General features: G+C 46.0%; 1 protein-coding gene across 10 annotated transcripts in view; it reads left to right on the forward strand.

Moving 5' to 3' along the window:
* Nucleotides 1-20285, forward strand: part of LOC114607605 (sodium channel protein type 5 subunit alpha-like) — a 301831-nt gene that overhangs the window by 100468 nt on the left and 181078 nt on the right. For all 10 annotated transcript variants that reach the window (XM_077936723.1, XM_077936714.1, XM_077936718.1 and 7 more), the window contains exons 5-6: nucleotides 3961-4089; nucleotides 16304-16395. In XM_077936723.1, coding sequence (XP_077792849.1) covers nucleotides 3961-4089; nucleotides 16304-16395 — 221 coding nt within the window. The remainder of the gene's footprint in view (nucleotides 1-3960; nucleotides 4090-16303; nucleotides 16396-20285) is intronic.

The following is a 20285-nucleotide window of genomic DNA, read 5'->3' on the forward strand; positions in this document are numbered from 1 at the left end:
TTGACTTGCATGCATGAATTGCAGCGAGCTCCTCTGGAGATAAAACAACATGGAAAATCCCATGCAAATAGCCACTTAAAGCACAATGCAAAATTTAAGCTAGAGAAATGAAGAGAGCCAGCTGCCTTCATGTGGCTCTGTCAGCAGCAGATTTTAAAAAAGGCTTACTGTGGATGCTACAGTTCTTTGCAATCTTCACTGCGTCCCACAAAATCTTACTCCTTTTTTCATTTCCATTACAGCAAAGTACACAAAACCCAGGGACTCTTAAGCAACTGGCAAATTATGCACAGGTGCAATTTGGCACATGCTTGGCATCTCCTGTATCCAAATAAGTAGGGTAGTATGCATGTTGCTAGGGATGCAGGTGGCGCTGTGGGTTAAACCACAGAGCCTAGGACTTGCCAATCAGAAGGTTGGAGGTTCGAATCCCCACGACAGGGTGAGCTCCCATTGCTCAGTCCCTGCTCCTGCCAACCTAGCAGTTCGAAAGCACAAAAAGTGCAAGTAGATAAATAGGTACTGCTCCGGCGGGAAGGTAAACAGCGTATCCATGCGCTGCTCTGGTTTGCCAGAAGCGGCTTAGTCATGCTGGCCACATGACCCGGAAGCTTTACGCCGGCTCCCTCGACCAATAAAGCGAGATGAGCGCCACAACCCCAGAGTCGGCCGTGACTGGACCTAATGGTCAGGGGTCCCTTTACCTTTACCATGCATATACTGCAGCTTGGAGAAGATGTCTAACAAGTTAACTGGGTGATAGTTTTGTGAATTCTTCCTACCCCCTTTCTTATAAATCGATGAAATACCCATTTTCCACCCAGAGGGCATTTGGTCTGTATTGTTTATGGTGGTGAACAAGCCAACCAGGATAGGAATCCACCATTCTAAGGTGGACTCATATTGTCTCCAGGAGCTTTATTTGATTTCTTGCTGGAAATAAGGGCCTTTTATCTCATCACAGGAGACTGGTTCCTATTCAGGTACATTTGAGAAATCCTTACTTGTGCACATGATTATCCAGCATGTTTGATATAGGCCTGAGGCACAAGAACTAGCAACATGCATAGTAAAGGTAAAGGGACCCCTGACCATTAGGTCCAGTCGTGGCCGACTCTGGGGTTGGGGCGCTCATCTCGCTTTACTGGCCGAGGGAGCCGGCGTACAGCTTCCGGGTTATGTGGCCATCATGACAAAGCCACTTCTGGCGAACCAGAGCAGCACATGGAAACAACGTTTACCTTCCTGCCAGAGCGGTACCTACAGTGGTACCTCAGGTTAAGTACTTAATTTGTTCTGGAGGTCTGTTCTTAACCTGAAACTGTTCTTAACCTGAAGCACCACTTTAGCTAATGGGGCCTCCTGCTGCCACCGCACTGCCGGAGCCCGATTTCTGTTCTTATCCTGAAGCAAAGTTCTTAACCTGAAGCACTATTTCTGGCTTAGCAGAGTCTGTAACCTGAAGCGTATGTAACCCGAGGTACCTGCATGGTATCTCCTTCAAAAAATGACCAGACCGTTGCAAAAATAACATTATTCATGAAGAAGAAGTGGAATTCAGAGGAGGGCACAGTGCCGTTGACCACTGTTTCACTCTGAACCGTATTATAAGGAAATATACTAAGAACAATCTTTATGTAGCCTTTATTGATCTTTCTGCTGCATCCGCCTCTATTAATCGAAACAGACAGTGGGAGAAATTTCAAATTGCTAACATCGACTGCAGACTTCTGCTGTTAACCCAAGAACCATACAGAAATGAGGGTCAGAGTAGGTTTAAATGGTGGTATGACTGATGCTTTTAAAATGTCACAAGGAGTGAAGCAAGGTTGCTTTCTGACTCCCATTCTTTTAAACTTTTATATTAATGATTTGGTGCCATGTAAACAATGCCAATGCAAACTTTAACTCTATCCAGTAATTAGGAACAGGAAGATCTCAATATTTGATGTATCCAGATTATTTAGTGCTCCTTTCTCTTTCCTGGTTATGCCTCAAAAAAATTCTTGGAGGTGTTCAGTGCATACTTTCTATAAATTATTCTTAAGACCAATGTTATGTTTTTTGGCACAGGCCTATGTATAAATGGTGCTTAGATCAGAAAACTACAGTTGGTAGAGCATGAAAACAATTTCGCTCATTTTGATACCTGGGCATATTCTTTAATGAAGCCCTGTCTTGGAAGTGTCATATGGAGGCAGTGAAAGTCAAAGCACAGAAAACCATAGGGGCATTGATAAAGTTCTCTTACACTAAAGGAGGGCAGCTGATTGAACCTGCCTTAAAGATATTTGGTAGCAAAGTTCTTACTCATATGCTCTGTGGTTTGAACTCCATTAAAGGTTTGGAAACTGTGCAGAATAATTTCTTTTGGAAGCTAAACTCTCTACCTTCAGGAACATCAGCAGCGCTTCTTTGTACAGAACCTGTTGTTGCTTAGTTGTTTAGTCGTGTCCGACTCTTTGTGACCCCATGGACCAGAGCATGCCAGGCACTCCTGTCTGTACAGAATCTGGGTAGCCACAATTAAGGCAGAATCTGGGTTGCCACAGTTAAGGCAGGAGCGGACTGCACTCCGTTAAAGTATATTTTAAAAGTTGCTACAATGCCTGTTACGCATTTTCCTGCACTGTGCTATACAGAATTGGATGATAACCAACTCTGGAGATCAGCTTATCAAGATGTTTAACACTATTAATATTTTCTGGAACTCTGTTTTGACATTGAATAAATGTCAGCTAAGGGATTGGCTCTTAGTTGCAACTAATTGAAAACACCAAATTTCCCCCTTGATGTCTATTCTTGAGAACAGAGCATTTTAGAGCTAGTTATCAGACCAAACTCTCACCAGTTTCCTTAAGAAATGCCTTTACTGAGCTGTGTTTTCAAGTGACACCCACTGCAGTCTTGGGTGGCTGCTACATACAACCAAGGTCCTGTACATAGACAGACTTTTTATTTGTGGTCAACCTCAGGTGGAAGACATAACTCATCATCTCTTAGCCTGCCCCTTATATAGAGATCCAAGAGATCGCTTTCCAAAACCTTTGTTCACACAAGCTAGCAGGCACATCCTGGCAGAAATGGTACAGTTTCTTTTGAGTGACAATAATAGCTCCATCACACAAAGAGTGGTACTAGTTGCAAAAAGAAAAAATCAGGAAAAGGGAGATACAGTGGTACCTTGGGTTAAGTACTTAATTCGTTCCAGAGGTCCGTTCTTAACCTGAAACTGTTCTTAACCTGAAGCACCACTTTAGCTAATGGGGCCTCCTGCTGCTGCCGCGCCGCCGGAGCACGATTTCTGTTCTCATCCTGAAGCAAAGTTCTTAACCTGAAGCACTATTTCTGGGTTAGCGGAGTCTGTAACCTGAAGCGTATGTAACCTGAGATACCACTGTAGATGGAATTGCTATAAATTGTTGTGGCGATTTGGAGATCTAATCTTAAATCAAGATGGATTTGAGTTTGTTGGTGTCTCTGGTAACTTACATCAAATGAGACTTTTAAAAGGCGGAATAATTTTAGAATTGGAGCTGTCAGAGATGCACAAGGAAACTGTATTTTAATGCTCAGGGACTTGGCAATGTCTCTTTTATAGTATGGATGTATGTTCTGTATTATTTTATTAGTGTAGTTGCTTAATACGAGTTTGTCATGGCCTTTGGCCAGAGCAATAAACTCATGAACATGAACATGCAGGTACACCATTGAATGATTTGCAGAAGCACGTGTGAACTGTACCCATCGGAATGCACTGAGTTTGAGGCAATGTTGGATGGTTAAATGAAAGCTTTTGTGGTGTTTTGACCCCAGTGCCCTTTTCACACATGGAGATTGTTGTCGGTTGTTGAGTGATGAACGGGATATATATTATCTCTCCCCACAACTACTGACACACACACTCTATCTCTCTTTTTCTTGGACCTTTTAACACTCCCCCCAACCCCTCCTTTGCAGGTATACTTTCACCGGCATTTACACTTTTGAATCATTGATAAAAATTCTGGCGAGAGGATTTTGTATGACGGAATTCACCTTCCTCCGGGACCCATGGAACTGGCTAGATTTTTCTGTTATTGTCATGGCGTAAGTAGCATTTTTCTCATTCCTCTCCTAAAAGGCGATTGGCTAGATCAGGACCGAGGTTTTCTTCCCCTGCTCCCATAAACTCCCCGTGACTTCCCTGCTATCCTAGCAAGAAATTCATGCGCTTTAACGGTCCTGCAGCAATGAGGCTGATATGGGATTCTTTTGTTCTTTCTCAGTTGTGCAGGCAACCCATGTCCACCCATTTAACCCAAGCCAGGGCTCTTGCTGGAATGGAATTTATTAACCACTTTTATTAATGTAGTAGCCCCAATACATGGGACACACTGCCAGTCCCAGAGCCTAGAAAAGCAGTTATTTTCACCTGCACCAAGGAGAACCAAAATGGCATCAACAATGATTTAGAATAAGTCAAAGACTTAATCAACCCAGTTTATGGCTCCTGGGAAATCTGCCTCAAATATAGGTCCTTCTTCATATAAGAAACAGTCCAGTGTGGGGAGTCTAGTCTCGACTACTTTGACTGGACTCCCAGGCAATTCCCAACCTCCTTAGAAACTGTCTTTGCATGGCCATGACCAATGACATGTCTGTACCACAGACTTAAAGTGGATAGGATAGGGATCCGCTCTCCGCAGAGAACCCTGGGAATTGCAGATCCATGAAATGTGGAGGATCTGGGAACTCCAGCAAACCTACAAATCTTGTGCTTTTCTCTTGTCAGAGAATCCTGGGAACTGTGAGGCAGGGAGGAGGATACAGGATCTCTAATAACAGACTTTGATTCCCATTATCGCCTCTGGAATGATCTTGTGTCATAATTTGGCATTATTCATTCCAAGGGGAGTTCTAGGAGAGAGAGAAATATCCCACCCTCTCACTGGTAGCTTCCCAGTTGTGCTTCCCATTCCCATCCCAGAATAGCCCTCAAAACACCCTGCAATGCAAACTAGGAGAGGTGCATTTCATTTACTTACTTATAAATAAGTGTTTATTAACTGCTCGATATTTCAAAAGAAGAAGAAGAAAAAGACCATTTAAGCAGTTTTCACTATGTGCTGTATCAGTTGAAACAGAAATGCGACCTAAAACCGATAAAACAGCATTCCTCCATTGCAAAAGGCTGGCATAGGGACCCTTTGGGTTCCTTCCAGCTCCACAGTTCTGTGAATCTAACAGTATAAAACTTATGGAAGCCAATAAAATTGAGAACCAGGGCATTCATACACATCAAGCAGGGCTCAGTCTTATGGGTCAGGAAAAGTCTGGGTCAAAACTGATGTCCTTACAAAACCTCTGAAGCAGCTGGTGGTTTCTTCTTCACATACAGCAGAAGGAAGGACACTCCGCAGGACAACAGAAAATATCCATTTGGGGGACGCCATCCGTTGACATTCTGTAGAGCAGAATTTCCCCAGGCGATCTTCTGCCCATCAGTTTCATCGCAAATGCTTCTCCCCTCACCACCAAAACTGGGACCGAACAGCTGAAATTTCAGCTCGGCTCCAGCAAATTCTATTTTCCTTCATTGCGTACACCTGTAGATTTACCTGTGTGAACATGCTGGAAGCCTGCACAGCCATTTCCCTTGGCGGTGAGGCTCCTTTAGAACTGCTGCTGGTAACAGATTGTAGGGGGTTGCCCCCCCCCCCCGCTAGCATAGCTTCGAGATCAAATGCCCACTTTGGCTTTCAAACAGGGCAAGCAACAGCAGAGCTTTTATTTATTAATCAGAACTGTTTATACCCCACCTTTCAGGAGGCTCCCCAAGGGGCTTCAAAGTGCAGTTCAAACCACAATAAATCATATCAACACGTAGGGCAGGTCATTGGGATCCTTTCCCCCAGGGCAGCTGATGGTAGATGGTCCTTTGTGGGGAGGAGACAGTCCACCTGGACTCCTTCTCCCCTTGCCTCCCTCCATCTCATGGAATTCCTTCCTCCTCTTTCCCCGCCAGTTCTTTCCACCCTCTGGCTGCTGGAGAGGGATCGTGGCTCAGGGCTTCAGCATCTGCTTTGCATGCTTCCAGGTTCAATCCCCAGCCTCTCCAGGTAGCGCCCTGGGAGAAAGCCTGGGGAGCTTCTGCCAGTCAGTGTAGACAATAGTGAGCTAGATGGGCCAAATTCTGGACTCAGTATGACACAGCTTCTTAATCACTTGAGGGGAAAGGCCATAGCTCAGTGGCAAGGCATCTACTTTGCAAGTAGAAGGTCCCACGTTGCAATTGCTGACATGTCCAGGTGGGATAGCTCAGTCAGTAGAGCATGAGACTCTTAATCTCAAGAGTCATGGGTTTGAGTCCCACGATGGGCAAAAGATTCCTGGACTAGATGACACTTTTTTGGTCCTTTCCATCTCTACAATTCTACGACCAGGGGGCTTGAAATTTATTGTTTATTTTTTTAATTAAAATTGCAAACGGCCCTTAATCTGTAGATCTCAGTGTGGTTCACAGCATAAAAATACAATATAAAATAATAAGAACAACAACAGCAACTTAATATTTGTACCCCACTCATCTGACTGGGTGGCTTCCAGCACATATAAAAACAAGAACCAAAAACCCTACAAACCAATAACCCCCAGACCCTCCTAAGAACTCATTTAAAAGGGAAATCCTGGAGAACCACTGCAGTCAGTCTAGACAGCCCTGAGCTGGAACTAATAAAGATGTGAGTCGGCATTATTTGTATTATTATTATTATTATTATTATTATTATTAAATTTATATGCCACCCTTCATCATAAGATCTCAGGGCAGTTCACAGAATAACATACAAGATAAAAACAGGTAAATAATTAAAACAATACAGCAAAACAACACCCCCCCTTCCCACAGACACATTGAAAAGGCTGTGGAATATTAATCAGATATGTTACAACTTCCTATGCTGATGTACATTGGCTCCCAGTACGTTTCCGAGCACAATTCAAAGTGTTGGTGCTGACCTTTAAAGCCCTAAACGGCCTCGGTCCAGTATATCTGAAGGAGCGTCTCCTCCCCCATCATTCTGCCCGGACACTGAGGTCCAGCATCGAGGGCCTTCTGGCAGTTCCCTCACTGCGAGAAGCCAAGTTACAGGGAACCAGGCAGAGGGCCTTCTCGGTAGTGGCACCCGCCTTGTGGAACGCCCTCCCATCAGATGTCAAAGCGATAAACAACTACCTGACATTCAGAAGACATCTGAAGGCAGCCCTGTTCAGGGAAGTTTTTAATATGTGACATTTTAGTTTATTTTTCATCTTTGTTGGAAGCCGCCCAGAGTGGCTGGGGAAACCCAGCCAGATGGGCGGGGTACAAATAATAAATGATTATTATTATTATTATTATTATGTGCTAGGTAGTGTGGTAGACTTGCATGGTCCTGCCCTACTGATTCTTCCCAAGTTTTGGCACCAACAGTTGTGGTTTTTTGTTTTTAAAAAAGCCTCGCGCAAGGACAGCATCCTGTTGGTCTGCGCTTTGCAGAACCTGGCAGTATCGTTGTGTGAGGACTCTAGTCTGGCACGGCAGAAGGAAAACCCACATGGCTGCCGTCCCAATTAGGGCCAGAGTGCACCGCAGGGCTGGAACCCTTTTGCTGCCGTCTTGGGTTGCTTTCTCCCCCCTCCCCTCGCCCCCCCCCCGGCCAATCGGCAGATTCTGGCAACCGCCTGGGCTTGCCTATTAGGTGGACTGCCCGCCTGCTCTCTTGGCAGGATGGTGGCTGGCCTGGCAGTGTGCTAGCTTACGTCTTGGCTGGGCTCTCGTCTTCTCTTCAAAGCGAATTCTTAATTATCCAGCCCTAAGCCCGCTCCCTGCAAATGAAAACAAAAAAAAGGATCTCCTATTCAGGACAGCTGCTGAGTTGGCCGGCCGAAGGGAACCGAAATAGGAACACCCAGAGCAAAGAGCAAATTAAGGTATTGCAGGCGACAAGGGCTGTAAAGGCATGCCGGCAGGGTGGGGGCAGTGTAATTTGAAAAAAATAAAAGTAATTGTACTGGAAAGACATTTTTAAAGGGAAGGGAAGTAATGGCGCAGAAAAGGGCATTGCCACGACAACCAGGCAATTCCGCCTGAGTTTAAAAATCTCGTCAATCCCCCCTTTTTTTTAAAAAAAAAAAGTCTTGGCTGCAGTTCCGGCAAGCACTTAAGCAGAGGTGCCTTAAGCTTTGACTCCCACTGTCATTGCAAGTGTGAAATTGGCTTTTATAACCTGAGCTCTGGCTTCACTGGCAACTGCTTTAGGGTTGTGTACAAAAACAAAACAAAACACAGTTAAAAAAATTAAATCAAGTTTTATTTAAAAGTCTGAAGGGCCCTGCCTTTCCCTGTTTCTTTAATAAAGTCCCTTCCGTAAAAATAAAAAATAGCATTCTGACTCTCAGAAATTAACTTTTCCCATGGCACCTTATGCCCATAATTGTGGGGGGCCTGGTGTCTGGCTGGAAAGTCACAGGACTCCTGGCCAAAATGGCCTCGGGAGACCACAGGCCAGAGGTTCTCCATCTCTTGTCCTTTCGTATGAGAGCCTTCTTCCTCCCTCAGTTACAGGAGCACAAGCTGCCTGGGACTTCAGTCCAGGAAGCGTCATAAACGAAACCTTTAGATCTGCATAGCCCATCCCATTTAATGGTTGCCTGGATTAATTGGGCTGTTATCAGGTGATAAATTTGTTAAGTTAAACGCTGGCTCCATCAGGAAACGGTGGCAAGGCCTCATTAGCTTCGCTGCAGCTACAATGGAAACCTACTGTGCTAATAAGCCCACATGAAGGGTTGCCGTCTCCAAATGTTAGGCTATCCTCTAGGCAGGTCTTTCAAGCATATGGTTAAGCGCCAATAAAATCTTAACGCTTTTAATTCCCATTGGGTTTCATAACCTAACGCAGTCGCACTTGCAAGGATTTCTCTGCTTGCCGCGAAAGCTGCAGGTGCCACAATCGTATCCTGTTTCCGGAGAGCTTGGCGAGGCAAGGGAACATGGGGAGTGAGTGTGCCCTTGTTTTCCTTAGTTACCAGAGGTCTTGAGTTTGCAACCATTGGAGAAGGCATGGAGCATCCTATTGCAGTGGCCTTAGGCCTTTACAGTGCAATCTGACCCATCGTGGAGTAGAGGGCTATCACTGGCTACTAGTCATGATGCAGTCTTCCTGCACAGTTCGAGGCAGCAATGTTTTCAAATACCAGTTGCGTGTCGAGGTCCCCAAGCCACCCCCCAAATAAATCACAATTCACACAGAATTTTTGTTTAAGGTTTTTGGCATAATTTTGGCCACAACTTTATTAAAATACATAAATGTGAGTGGTTGCTTAGGCATTGGTTCTGACTATCTGTCCCCGCCCAGGAACAGAACTGACTTCCGCATTCCAGCGAAAGCCAGTAAGGGAAAACAATATTAGGAAGAAAATGGAGCCGGGCACCAGACCCTCACCTCTCCCCACATGCTCCCAGGGGCTTGCGCGGCTGAAGCCCCATGCCAGGGATTCGGACGAAAGCGTGGTGAGCCCCTGGATTCCTTTAACAGAATTCCCTTGCAGCAGCAGCATTGGAGGGGCAGGCACTGCCAACCACATCCCCTCCACCAACCAAAAAATTAACCAATGCCTAACCACAACTTTACCAGTTGTGACGATTTGCTACGCAGTAGGCAAAAACCAAATGGCACCAGCCAATCCGCCAAATGGACAAAATTCCTACCAGGCCCCTGCCCCAAAAGCAGATGACCCCATGACAGGCACGGCAAGGTCAAACGCAAAAGCCCTAAATTAGGGAGGGTGGGTAAGTGAGTGATCCGGTCCATGAAGCAAAAGAGAATGCTCAATGCTACGTGCTCAGTTTATAAAACCCTTGGTCCATCCCACAAATTGGCAGCATCAAAATTTCCCCAGTAACTCAAACAGCCCAATCACTGCTATGGCCATCTATATGATCCCACCCAGCAACAGAGGGGTGGCCTGTCAGACCCCACCGCAACACGTGCTCTCCATGAAGGGGAACACGCTTTGCTGGAAACCATTAAACTATGGAGCTCACTCTCACAAGAGGCAGCAATGGCCACCAGCTTTAGATAGCTTATGGACAAACTCATGTAAGATAAAGCTGTGCTGTGCCTCCATGGTCAGAGGCAGTAATGGAAACCTGGAAAGCACAAGAGGGGAGAATTCTCTTGTGTTCACGTTCTGCTCCCTGGTTTTCCACACGCATCTGGGTGGCTCCTGCAAGAACAGGATGCTGGACTAGAGGGGCCATTGGCCTGACCCAACAGGCTAGTCTTGCGTTCTTATCAGAGTGGAAAAGAAGTACCACCACACACACACCGGCTGTATAAGAACAGATTGGTAGGCTTCTGACATATATTAGTGTGTTTGCGTGGGCATTGCACACTAAAATCATCCCAAAGGGATTTGCTCTCTGCTTCCTTTTGAGAATAGTAATTGCATTGGTGTTTGGGCCGTAGGTGGCACTGTGGGTTAAACCACAGAGCCTAGGACTTGCCGATCAGAAGGTCGGCGGTTCGAATCCCCGCGACGGGGTGAGCTCCCGTTGCTCGGTCCCTGCTCCTGCCAACCTAGCAGTTTGAAAGCACGTTAAAGTGCAAGTAGAGAAATAGGTACCGCTCTGGCGGGAAGGTAAACGGCGTTTCCGTGTGCTGCTCTGGTTCGCCAGAAGTGGCTTAGTCATGCTGGCCACATGACCCGGAAGCTGTACGCCGGCTCCCTCGGCCAATAAAGCGAGATGAGCACCACAACCCCAGAGTCAGTCCTGACTGGACCTAATGGTCAGGGGTCCCTTTACCTTTACCTTTAATTGCATTGGTCTGTTGTACTAAACAACAGCAGCAGCAACAACAATCAGTATGTTTATTTAAGAGTGACCCTATCAAATCCAGTGGGACTTACTTCTAAGTAGGCTTACGTAGGATTGGGGTTTCTAATCTGAGGCAGCCATGATGAATAATGAAGCAGGTCAGTTTTTATTCCAGAGTAGTCAATCTAGATCATTTCCCCCCGAAGCTCAGGGATCTCCAGCTGTTTTTGGGACTACAGAAACATCATGCCCAGACCACTGTTCCTGCTAGCTAGGGATGATGGGATTTGTAGTCCAAAAAAAGATGGTGACCTGAGTTTGGGAAACACTGATCTGGAGCATTTGTGTCTCTGATTCCACCCACCTTTGACTCCGTTTCTACCCACCAGGAGCACGAAGCACGCAACCTTTGAGAGAATGTCACTCTCAACGGGTTCAGGGGAAAGGCATTGGGAATAATGGTGCAAATTATATTTGTACATATTTGGCTGCACCTATTTCTGTTGTGTTTGTGCACCCCCTTCCTTTTGGGGTTGCCACTGAAAACAGCAGCAGTTCCCAAGCCTTGCAGGAGGGGAAAAGCAGGACATCAGACCACTGACCCATCTATCACAGGACTGTCTGCATTGACTAGCAGTTGCTCTCCAGGGTTTCAGGCAGGGACCAATTCCTAGCCCTCCCTGGCAATGGATTGAACCTAGGACCTTCTGAATGCAAAGCAGATGTTCTTCCACTGAGCTATGGCCCTTCCCTGTGTTTGGTATTGCTAGATGTTATCAGGAGGAAGAGGAGGATGAGATGCAGAGCTCCTGCTCTTGGTGGCAGCCACACATCCTCCATTGCACCCAGTTCTGGCCTTTGGTTCCCACCTCATTAATCTAGTGGGAAGAGATGGGGATGCAGTGTCAGCACGAAGAAAGATGCTCTGGCTTTCTTTGAGCTCTCCATCAGAGTGTCTAGGTCATTGTGTCATGGTTCTTGCTGGTAGCAGGACCAAGAACTCTGTGCACCATGTTCCTTGCACAGACAAGGTGAGCTACTATGAGTGGATGGCAGCACTTGTACATCTCTGTCACGTTCTTGGCTCTTCTTTTATCAGTCAATACTCTCTTTGCAAGCAAGTGGCCCTCCAAACACGAAAAAAGGTGTGCTGTGCTGTGGATCAGATAGGATTTGGCTAATGTGGTAGCTGAGTTTCACGTGGTATCTGAATTTTACATGGTTAAGATAAAGTCCCCCTGCAAGGTCAAAAGCTGGATAATGCAGATAAGCAGCATTATCACAGTTCAATGACATATTCCAGCCAGGCAAAAAGCACCCAAGGAAGGCATGTTGAGGGGTGTGGGGAGAATCCCGAGGGCCAGATAGAGAGGATTGGAGGGCCACATTTGGGCTCCATGCCTGAGGTTCCCCACCACGGGGCTAAACCATAGCTAATGCCAACAAGAAAGGGGATGGGAGGGATTTGCCCTGGAAAGGGAAAGAGACAGGTAAAGGGAGGGATGTATCTGATTCTGGCCCATTGGGAAAACACGCCTGTTTTTGAATCTGAAAGGGATACCCGTGTTAGTCTGTTGCAACAAAAGCAAGGAAGGTCAATCAATCAATCAATTAATCATTATTGCGGTCAAAGACCAGACAGAGCAAGGAAGGTTCTTGTGGCACCGTAGAGACTGATCAGTTTTTGGGTGCCATAAAAGTTCGCAGATTAGAGCCCAGTACATTAGATGCATAAAGTAGAAAAATATATGAGTATTAGGGGGCAGGGGCAGGAGCAGGATGGGTTGTAAACAGTGTAGTCAAAAGGCCATGAAACATAAGAGATGCTGCCTATGACATTTCTATGCAAAGCTCAGACATTAGGGCAATGCCTTGATTAGGCCAACCAAAATGTCACAAAACAGTGTTCAAGCTTTCATGTTCTCCAGATAAGATAAGTACAATGATCATTTTCAACTGCAGGAATTAGTGAAAACAGAAGCATTCTAACTGAGATATTGCGTTACTTGTTTTTAATCTTTTATTTGCTTATGTAACTTAAATATTTTGGAGAAATAGAGAAGATATTTTTTAAAAGTCACTGAGCCCCATCCTGTTCTCTCTTTCCTGCCCCCACCCCATTTAACACTGGTCTGGTTCACACACAACACTAAGCCATGGTTTGCTTAGCCAAAGCGTAGCTTGTCTGAAACCCAGCCCAGTCAACTGACCATGGGCGTTTCCTGGCTGGACTATGAAACTATGGTTTGTGGTTGACTCACAAACTGTGACTTGGTTTGGCATTGTGTCCAAATCCAGCAACTTTGCTTTGCCATGGTGTGCTTGAACACCCACCAAGGATGCTCATTAAGCAATAGAAACACAAGGCAAAACAATCTGTGACTCATTTGATCTTTTGTGAGGCTAAGGTAAAGGTAAAGGGACCCCTGACCATTAAGTCCAGTCGTGACCGACTCTGGGGTTGCGGCGCTCATCTCGCTCTATAGGCTGAGAGAGCCGGCGTTTGTCCGCAGACAGCTTCCGGGTCATGTGGCCAGCATGACTAAGCCGCTTCTGGCTAACCAGAGCAGCGCATGGAAACACCGTTTACCTTCCCGCTGGAGCGGTACCTATTTATCTACTTGCACTTTGATGTGCTTTCGAACTGCTAGGTTGGCAGGAGCTGGGACCAAGGAACGGGAGCTCACCCCGTTGCGGGTATTTGAACCACCGACCTTCTGATCGGCAAGTCCTAGGCTCTGTGGTTTAACCCACAGCGCCACCTGCGTCCCTTTGTGAGGCTACTTGTGGTTTATTGAACAATCCGTAGTTAAAAGAAACTATGGCTTAGTATTATGTGTGAGCGTACCCACAGTGTGATAGAAGTTACCTATCTCCCCATCCATCTTAAGCCAAGGTGTTTTGTTTTTCTGTTTTGTATTATTTTTTATCCTTTAAATCAGGGGTGGGAAACCTGGACTCTCAACTCCCATCATCCCAGACCATTGGCCATGATGGCTGGGGCTGGTGGGAACTGGAGTCCAGAACATCTGAGTAGACACAGAGGTTCCTCATCCCTGCTTTAAACAGTTGGAAGCTGCCACAGAAGGAGGCATTGGCAGGATTCAAATCCATGAACAATATTTGTGGTTTTAAGGAAATGCATTTTCCAGACAAAGCATTCAGAATGGTCCTTTTTAAATAGAAAGATTAAGTTACCGAGTCTCATGATGTCATTGTCTGCCTGTTCTCACTCCTGCCCCAATGAAGAGAAGGGCTGGTTGGGTCCGTATTCATTCCAGGCAGAGCTCCTATGGAGGCAGCACTGAGCTTTGCTTTCTTTCGTTTTAATATCTCACCCCCACCCCACTCCCCACCCCAAATTGATTCCCTGTTGATGCATTTTAACAACTTAGTGGGAAGGTTTCCGCTCAAGAGCCCAACTTTAAAGATGAAATAACTCAGCTACATTTTAGAGCTCACATTTTGAATTCAAAACGTTTCCAGAATTGCATTTGAAAATAGGAAGTTTTGAGAAAAGAAAATGGAATGTTAAAGTGTTTCTGATTACGGTTAGAGGACTTTGTTGCAAGTTGCCACATTCAAGAAAGTTTTGCACCTTGTTTCAGTCTCCCCCCCCCCCAAAAAAACCCCTCAGTCATTTAGTACAATATAATTAATGTTGAGGAAAATATCAAATATAAATTCAAATGTATGGCAAACACATTAAAACTAGAATAATTTGCATGAGAATTTCCCACAATATCCCTCTCAGCTCTCTTGTATAGAGCTGCAAGACTGTGAATTAAGGCTGCTTGGATGTTCCATCTTTTGACTTTGAAGTCTTTGCCTCCCCCCAGCTGCCCAGTGCTTGATCTATAAAGTTTGGAGGTTGTAGGTTTCCTCATTTTTTTAAAAAAACACACTCAGAGTTGCTTGCCATAGGAATGATACTCTGCTAAAAGCAGAGTTTGCAGTACTTCCCAATTATTAGAACACATATACACACTCACAATCCTTTTACACCAGCCTTCAGATGTTTGGGGCTATAGCTCCCAGCCAACATGGTCAGTTGTCAGGGATGATGGAAGCTGTAGTCAAGAGCATCTAGAGGGCATCTGGTTGGGGAAAACCAACATAACATCATTATCAAAATTATCATCCAGTAATCTTAACTATTTCCAGTCCCCTTGAATTGACCTTCAGCTTGGGATAGATGTGTTGCTTTCTCCAAGAAAGCTTGCTTCTCTTAATGCCTACCCGCCCCTTAGCATTCAAACCTGGCTGGTTTTATGTGATCCATGCCCCAAAACTCAATAGTTGCCAATCTTGCCTTCCCCTTCTGGCCTGATTGCAGGCAGCTCAGAGATGGGATTCCATTATGCTGTGCAGCAGAGGTGCGCACGCGCGCACACACACACACACACACACACACAAAGACACACACACCCCACCCCTGTCTTCCTGTTCCATGGCACTCACCAATGACATTATTCAGTTGGCCTACCAAATCTAAGCCAGTCATCAAAACCCACCTGTGTTCAGGAAGATGATTGCCGCTCCATGATTCCAAGACCAAATCATGATGACTCATGTCTTTGACCCAAGTCAGTGGTTTTCCAATGGTGAGATGGTCTACCTTAGGAGCATTCTCAGGGGTTCCTCAATGAGAAAATCAGTAATGGTGGGCAAGAAAGACGCTTCGCCTGCTAATACTGATCTTGCTCAGCAATGCATTGTTGCAGGATATTTTGGGTTGAGTTCCAGGATGCCCTCTGTATTTGCAACAGGGCACTGTAGCATATGGTGCATGGCACAAGGTGCAACAGCCTTGCTAAGGCTATGTACGTCTGGGAGTGATCAGTGCCTGGAAAGGAGACCATGTTAGGAACCCTCTGTACTCTGTCTTGAGCTCCATCCCAGACGAAAGGTGGGCTGTAAATTAAACCCATGATGCCTGATGATGAAGGCTGAGAGCCCTGGCTAACATGCCACGTAAGCTAACTCTGTGCCCCAAAACAGATCTCATAAACTTCCACAATGCGCAGAGCTTCTGCAGCAGGGAAGATAAGCTGGGGCAGGGCTTCCCGAAGGCAGGAGATTTGAAACCCACCAGCCTAAGCTAAATGAGCCAATGCGATGTTCATGCAATCTCCAGCTGCATGTGCCCTGCTGTGTATTTCCAAATAACTGTGGTTTAATTCAACAGGTTTGTAGGAGAATTTACAAAACTAGGCAAAATTTCCGCACTTCGGAATTTCAGGGTATTGAGAGCTTTAAAAACTATTTCGTACATTCCAGGTAAGAAGCCCTGATCCTTGCATATCTGCTCTCAGCTACAATTGACTTTTTTTCCTGTCCCTCCCCAAACCCTTCTCTCTCTCTCTCTCTTCTCTTTCTCTCTCTCTCTTCTGCTGTCATTACTTTGCTGGCGTTGTTGTCACGGTCTTCTTCTTGTGTGTGACTTTCCCTTGTTTGCAGATACATAACTGAATTTGTGGACCTGGGCAATGTATCAGCCTTACGAACGTTCAGAGTTCTTCGCGCGCTGAAAACAATCTCAGTCATTTCAGGTGAAAAAAACAATTTGAGGTTAAACACTTGGGCTGCGTGCACTCACAGAAGCTTATGCGCCATTCCCCGTAGCAAAACGGCTGTCGGTAGGACACAGCTTGAAATAATGAACGGCACTTGACCTGGGAATGGATGAGTGTGGGGAATGGGTCCTGTCAATAGAATACTTTTTTTTCATATGTTTACCCCACTCCCGGCAATTTTTGGTGGAGGCATCAAAGGCTCTTCAGGGCTCTGAAATTTCCCACCCCATGACAATCATGAGCCGAGAATGCGCCTTGCAAAGTTTCCCGGAGCCCTGTTTTCATAAAATTTGGGAACAGGGGTCCAACAAATTCAGATTGGCTAGTTAGACATAAATGACTAAATCTGAGTGGGTTGCTTCTCTCTCCCCTCCCCCACTCTCTCTGTAAATAATAAAATAAAAATCTTGGGGTAAATGGCAACATATGAAAAAAAAAACCAACCATGAGAAAAAAATTGCAAGGCCGATCAATAATTTTTTTGTCAGTGTGCTGACCTCCAGGCTAAATTAAAACCGAATGCCATTCATTGCTTTGTTTGGGGTGGAATAAAGAATCTGAAGGATCTGTTGTTGGCTGCCTCGCCATTATCATTTAATCTGAGTTAATTCCGACCCAACCAATCAATCTGTAGCTCAGTGCAGAGTGAATGTGGGCACAATTCTGCCAAAATGCTCTTCTGCACAAGGGCCACTGATATGAATGGCGTGGTGCCGCTGTGCTTTTATGCGGCTCCTTTTCATTCCATTGTGAAGAATATCCCTGTAGATCATGACCTTTGGCTCCCTCTCACATTGCCTTTTTTTTTTTTTAGCAAAAGAAACATGCAGCCCTTGTTGCCTTTGTCAGCATTTAAAGATGCTTAGTTACAGTTGCTTTCATCTCTTAAATGGAGGACGGTGTTTTCTCTGAAAGTAGATCGATGGGGAAAACAAGCAAATGTGCCCTCGGTGTATCTATGGACAGGTCTCATTCAGCCTCAGTGTTTAACATTTTTGACCTGCATGGCAAGGTAGAGAAGGTGGCAAAACAACCCCGTGCATGGTAGTTCCTGTAGATGATTATCCTGAACAGATGTTGGCAATTACAGGTCAAAAATAGTCTAAAGAGACTGCTTTTAAAAGGGGGGGGGGTGGGGTGGGCGAGGAAAAACAACAACATCCATTTAGGAGATGGGAAGATTTTCTTCACTCCATTAGATGGCAAACATCTTCACTGTGGCTCTCTCGGTTGAAACAGGAACACCAAAGCAACGGCACACATTATCTGCACCCTTAGTATATTTTTAAGGTATGGTTTGCTGAAAATTTCTCCTGTATACACATCCGCCCCACCTCCACCATTTCCTATCAGGTTTTGAGAAAAGAAATTGCATTCGGAAATGATCAAAGGGGAGAGAAATGTCAGTGGATTTTTCACAGGTGGGGTGCAGGTGCCTGCCTGGGAATTAAAGCCCAGGGGAAGACTTAGCAGCTCTCGGTGGACTTTTCAGATCAGGAAGTGTGGGCAGCCAGGAGGGCTGCAGAGTGCTGGGTAAATGTTTACTGGGAAGAAAAACACATGTGCCCACACCCCACCCATGGCCACCTTGCAACGAAAAGTTGAGCTGAAAAACCAGCACCTCAGAATGAGGCAGGAGAGAAGAAGGGAACATGCAGTAACAGGAACTGAAGTGATTTGGAAATGGTTGCATGTGGGGGAATCGGTTACAGTCTCTCCCAGAACAGATTCTTCCCCATACAACCATTGCTACATTACTTTACAGTGGTACCTCGGGTTAAGTGCTTAATTCGTTCCGGAGGTCCGTTCTTCACCTGAAACTGTTCTTAACCTGAAGCACCACTTTAGCTAATGGGGCCTCCCGCTGCTGCCGCACCGGCGGAGCACGATTTCTGTTCTCATCCTGAAGCAAAGTTCTTAACCCGAGGTAATATTTCTGGGTTAGCGGAGTCTGTAATCTGAAGCGTATGTAACCCAAGGTACCACTGTAGTTCCTGTTCACCTTACAGAACTGGTGTAATATACAACAGCATGGCACCAGCCCTCTGAAGTATGTGGCAAGATTTTATAGATCTAGATCTATAGATCTAAATCTAGATCGACTGATTGATCTAGTCTCATCTACACTCGTTATGCAAAACTCTTGGCTCATCTCAAGGTTCTTCAGGGCTAGTCTTAACCCAGGCAGCAGAAGGAGTTGTGAGGAGGGGGGATGGATTGAACTGCTTCAGGTTTCAGATAGAGCTTTTTTGTTTTTTTTAATGGCAGAAGCTTTCAAAAAAGGGGGTGTCCTCTTGAACTTTGAAGTGCAAATGGAAAATGATCTGCCAGCGGGAAATGGGGGAGGGGTGCCCTCCTGTAGTCTTGAGGCATACAACACACTCGGCCATCTCATACCCCTCAGATGTTTCACCTCAGTAGGAACCACTAAATTCACGCTGAATTTCACCAGTGACAGCCGAGGAATATGTCTTCCCGCTACCCCCACAATCAGACATACGCAAAAATGCTGCTAGTTTTGTTAGTGCAGCTCATCTGCTTTTTCTCAGTTTCCCGGGTTAAAAGGAACGAGGCTGAATGTGTTCACGTTGAAACATAACACAGGCTCTCCACCACGCAGCGTATTTGATGGGCTTGGCATGTCTTGTCAACACAACACAGTGTACATTTTGGGACTGGTGTGCAGATGAGGCGCACCGCCCTGCATAACTAAGTAATTCCGCTGAAATAATAACAGAGAATAATAATTGTGTGAGGTAGAAGTTCCTCTGAGGAAAGGTTTAAACACAGGAAGACCTGCCATAACTTTAACCGGAGTGCTGAGCGCTGTGATTTAGAAAGAGCATATGAGGCAGCAACCAAAATAAACTTCCTGTGCGTTCCTGTTGCCTCTGACTTGAATGCTAATCAGAAAGTACTGGCTTCCCCCCTGGGCACACACTTCAGCTTCCATCTTGTCTCCATCTTGAGCCGAGCTGAGACGCCAGGACTGGCCTGACTGTGTAAGCAGCCCAAGCGATATGTGAACCAGCGTCGCAGCAGAGGATGCTGGGTATAAGGAGTTTGCTTGCAGGACTCAGCCCTCAGTGCCATGAGCCAGAACTACTTTCAGAAAGTAGGACAAGGCAAGCCTTCATGTACCAAGTCCTGTCCCCAAAGGGTGGCCAGATGTGAAGGAGGAAAGGGCTCCTGTACCTTTACTTGCTGCAAAATATATGGGATTTGCACGGCAAGCTACACCTGCTGAAGCTACCCTCTTCTGCATGACTATTAAAGGTACAGAAGCCTCATCCTTTTTGGCATCCTGCTACCATACCCTCCATGGGATGTGGGTGGCGCTGTGGGTTAAACCACAGAGCCTAGGACTTGCCGATCAGAAGGTCGGCGGTTCGAATCCCCGCAACGGGGTGAGCTCCTGTTGTTCAGTCCCTGCTCCTGCCAACCTAGCAGTTCGAAAGCACGTCAAAGTGCAAGTAGATAAATAGGTACCACTCCAGCGGGAAGGTAAATGGCATTTCCGTGTGCTGTTCTGGTTCGCCAGAAGCAGCTTAGTCATGACCCGGAAGCTGTGCGCCGGCTCCCTCGGCCAATAAAGCGAGATGAGTGCCGCAACCCCAGAGTCGGCCACAACTGGACCTAATGGTCAGGGGTCCCTTTACCTTTACCATACCCTCCAACAGGTTGAGGCCGAAAACTGGAACGTGTGTCTTCCTGACCTGCGCTCTCATGCAAGTCACATGACTCTCATGAGACAACAGAGGCAAAAAAATTGTGTGTTTTGGGTCTCCATGGGATGTCCCAATTTAATCGGGGCAGTTGAGGGGTATGACTACTGCCCTATGTCCCCAAAGAGAGACAGGCCCTGG

Source organism: Podarcis muralis, chromosome 12 (assembly GCF_964188315.1).
Source record: "Podarcis muralis chromosome 12, rPodMur119.hap1.1, whole genome shotgun sequence".
NCBI classification, from domain to species: Eukaryota; Metazoa; Chordata; class Lepidosauria; order Squamata; family Lacertidae; genus Podarcis; species Podarcis muralis.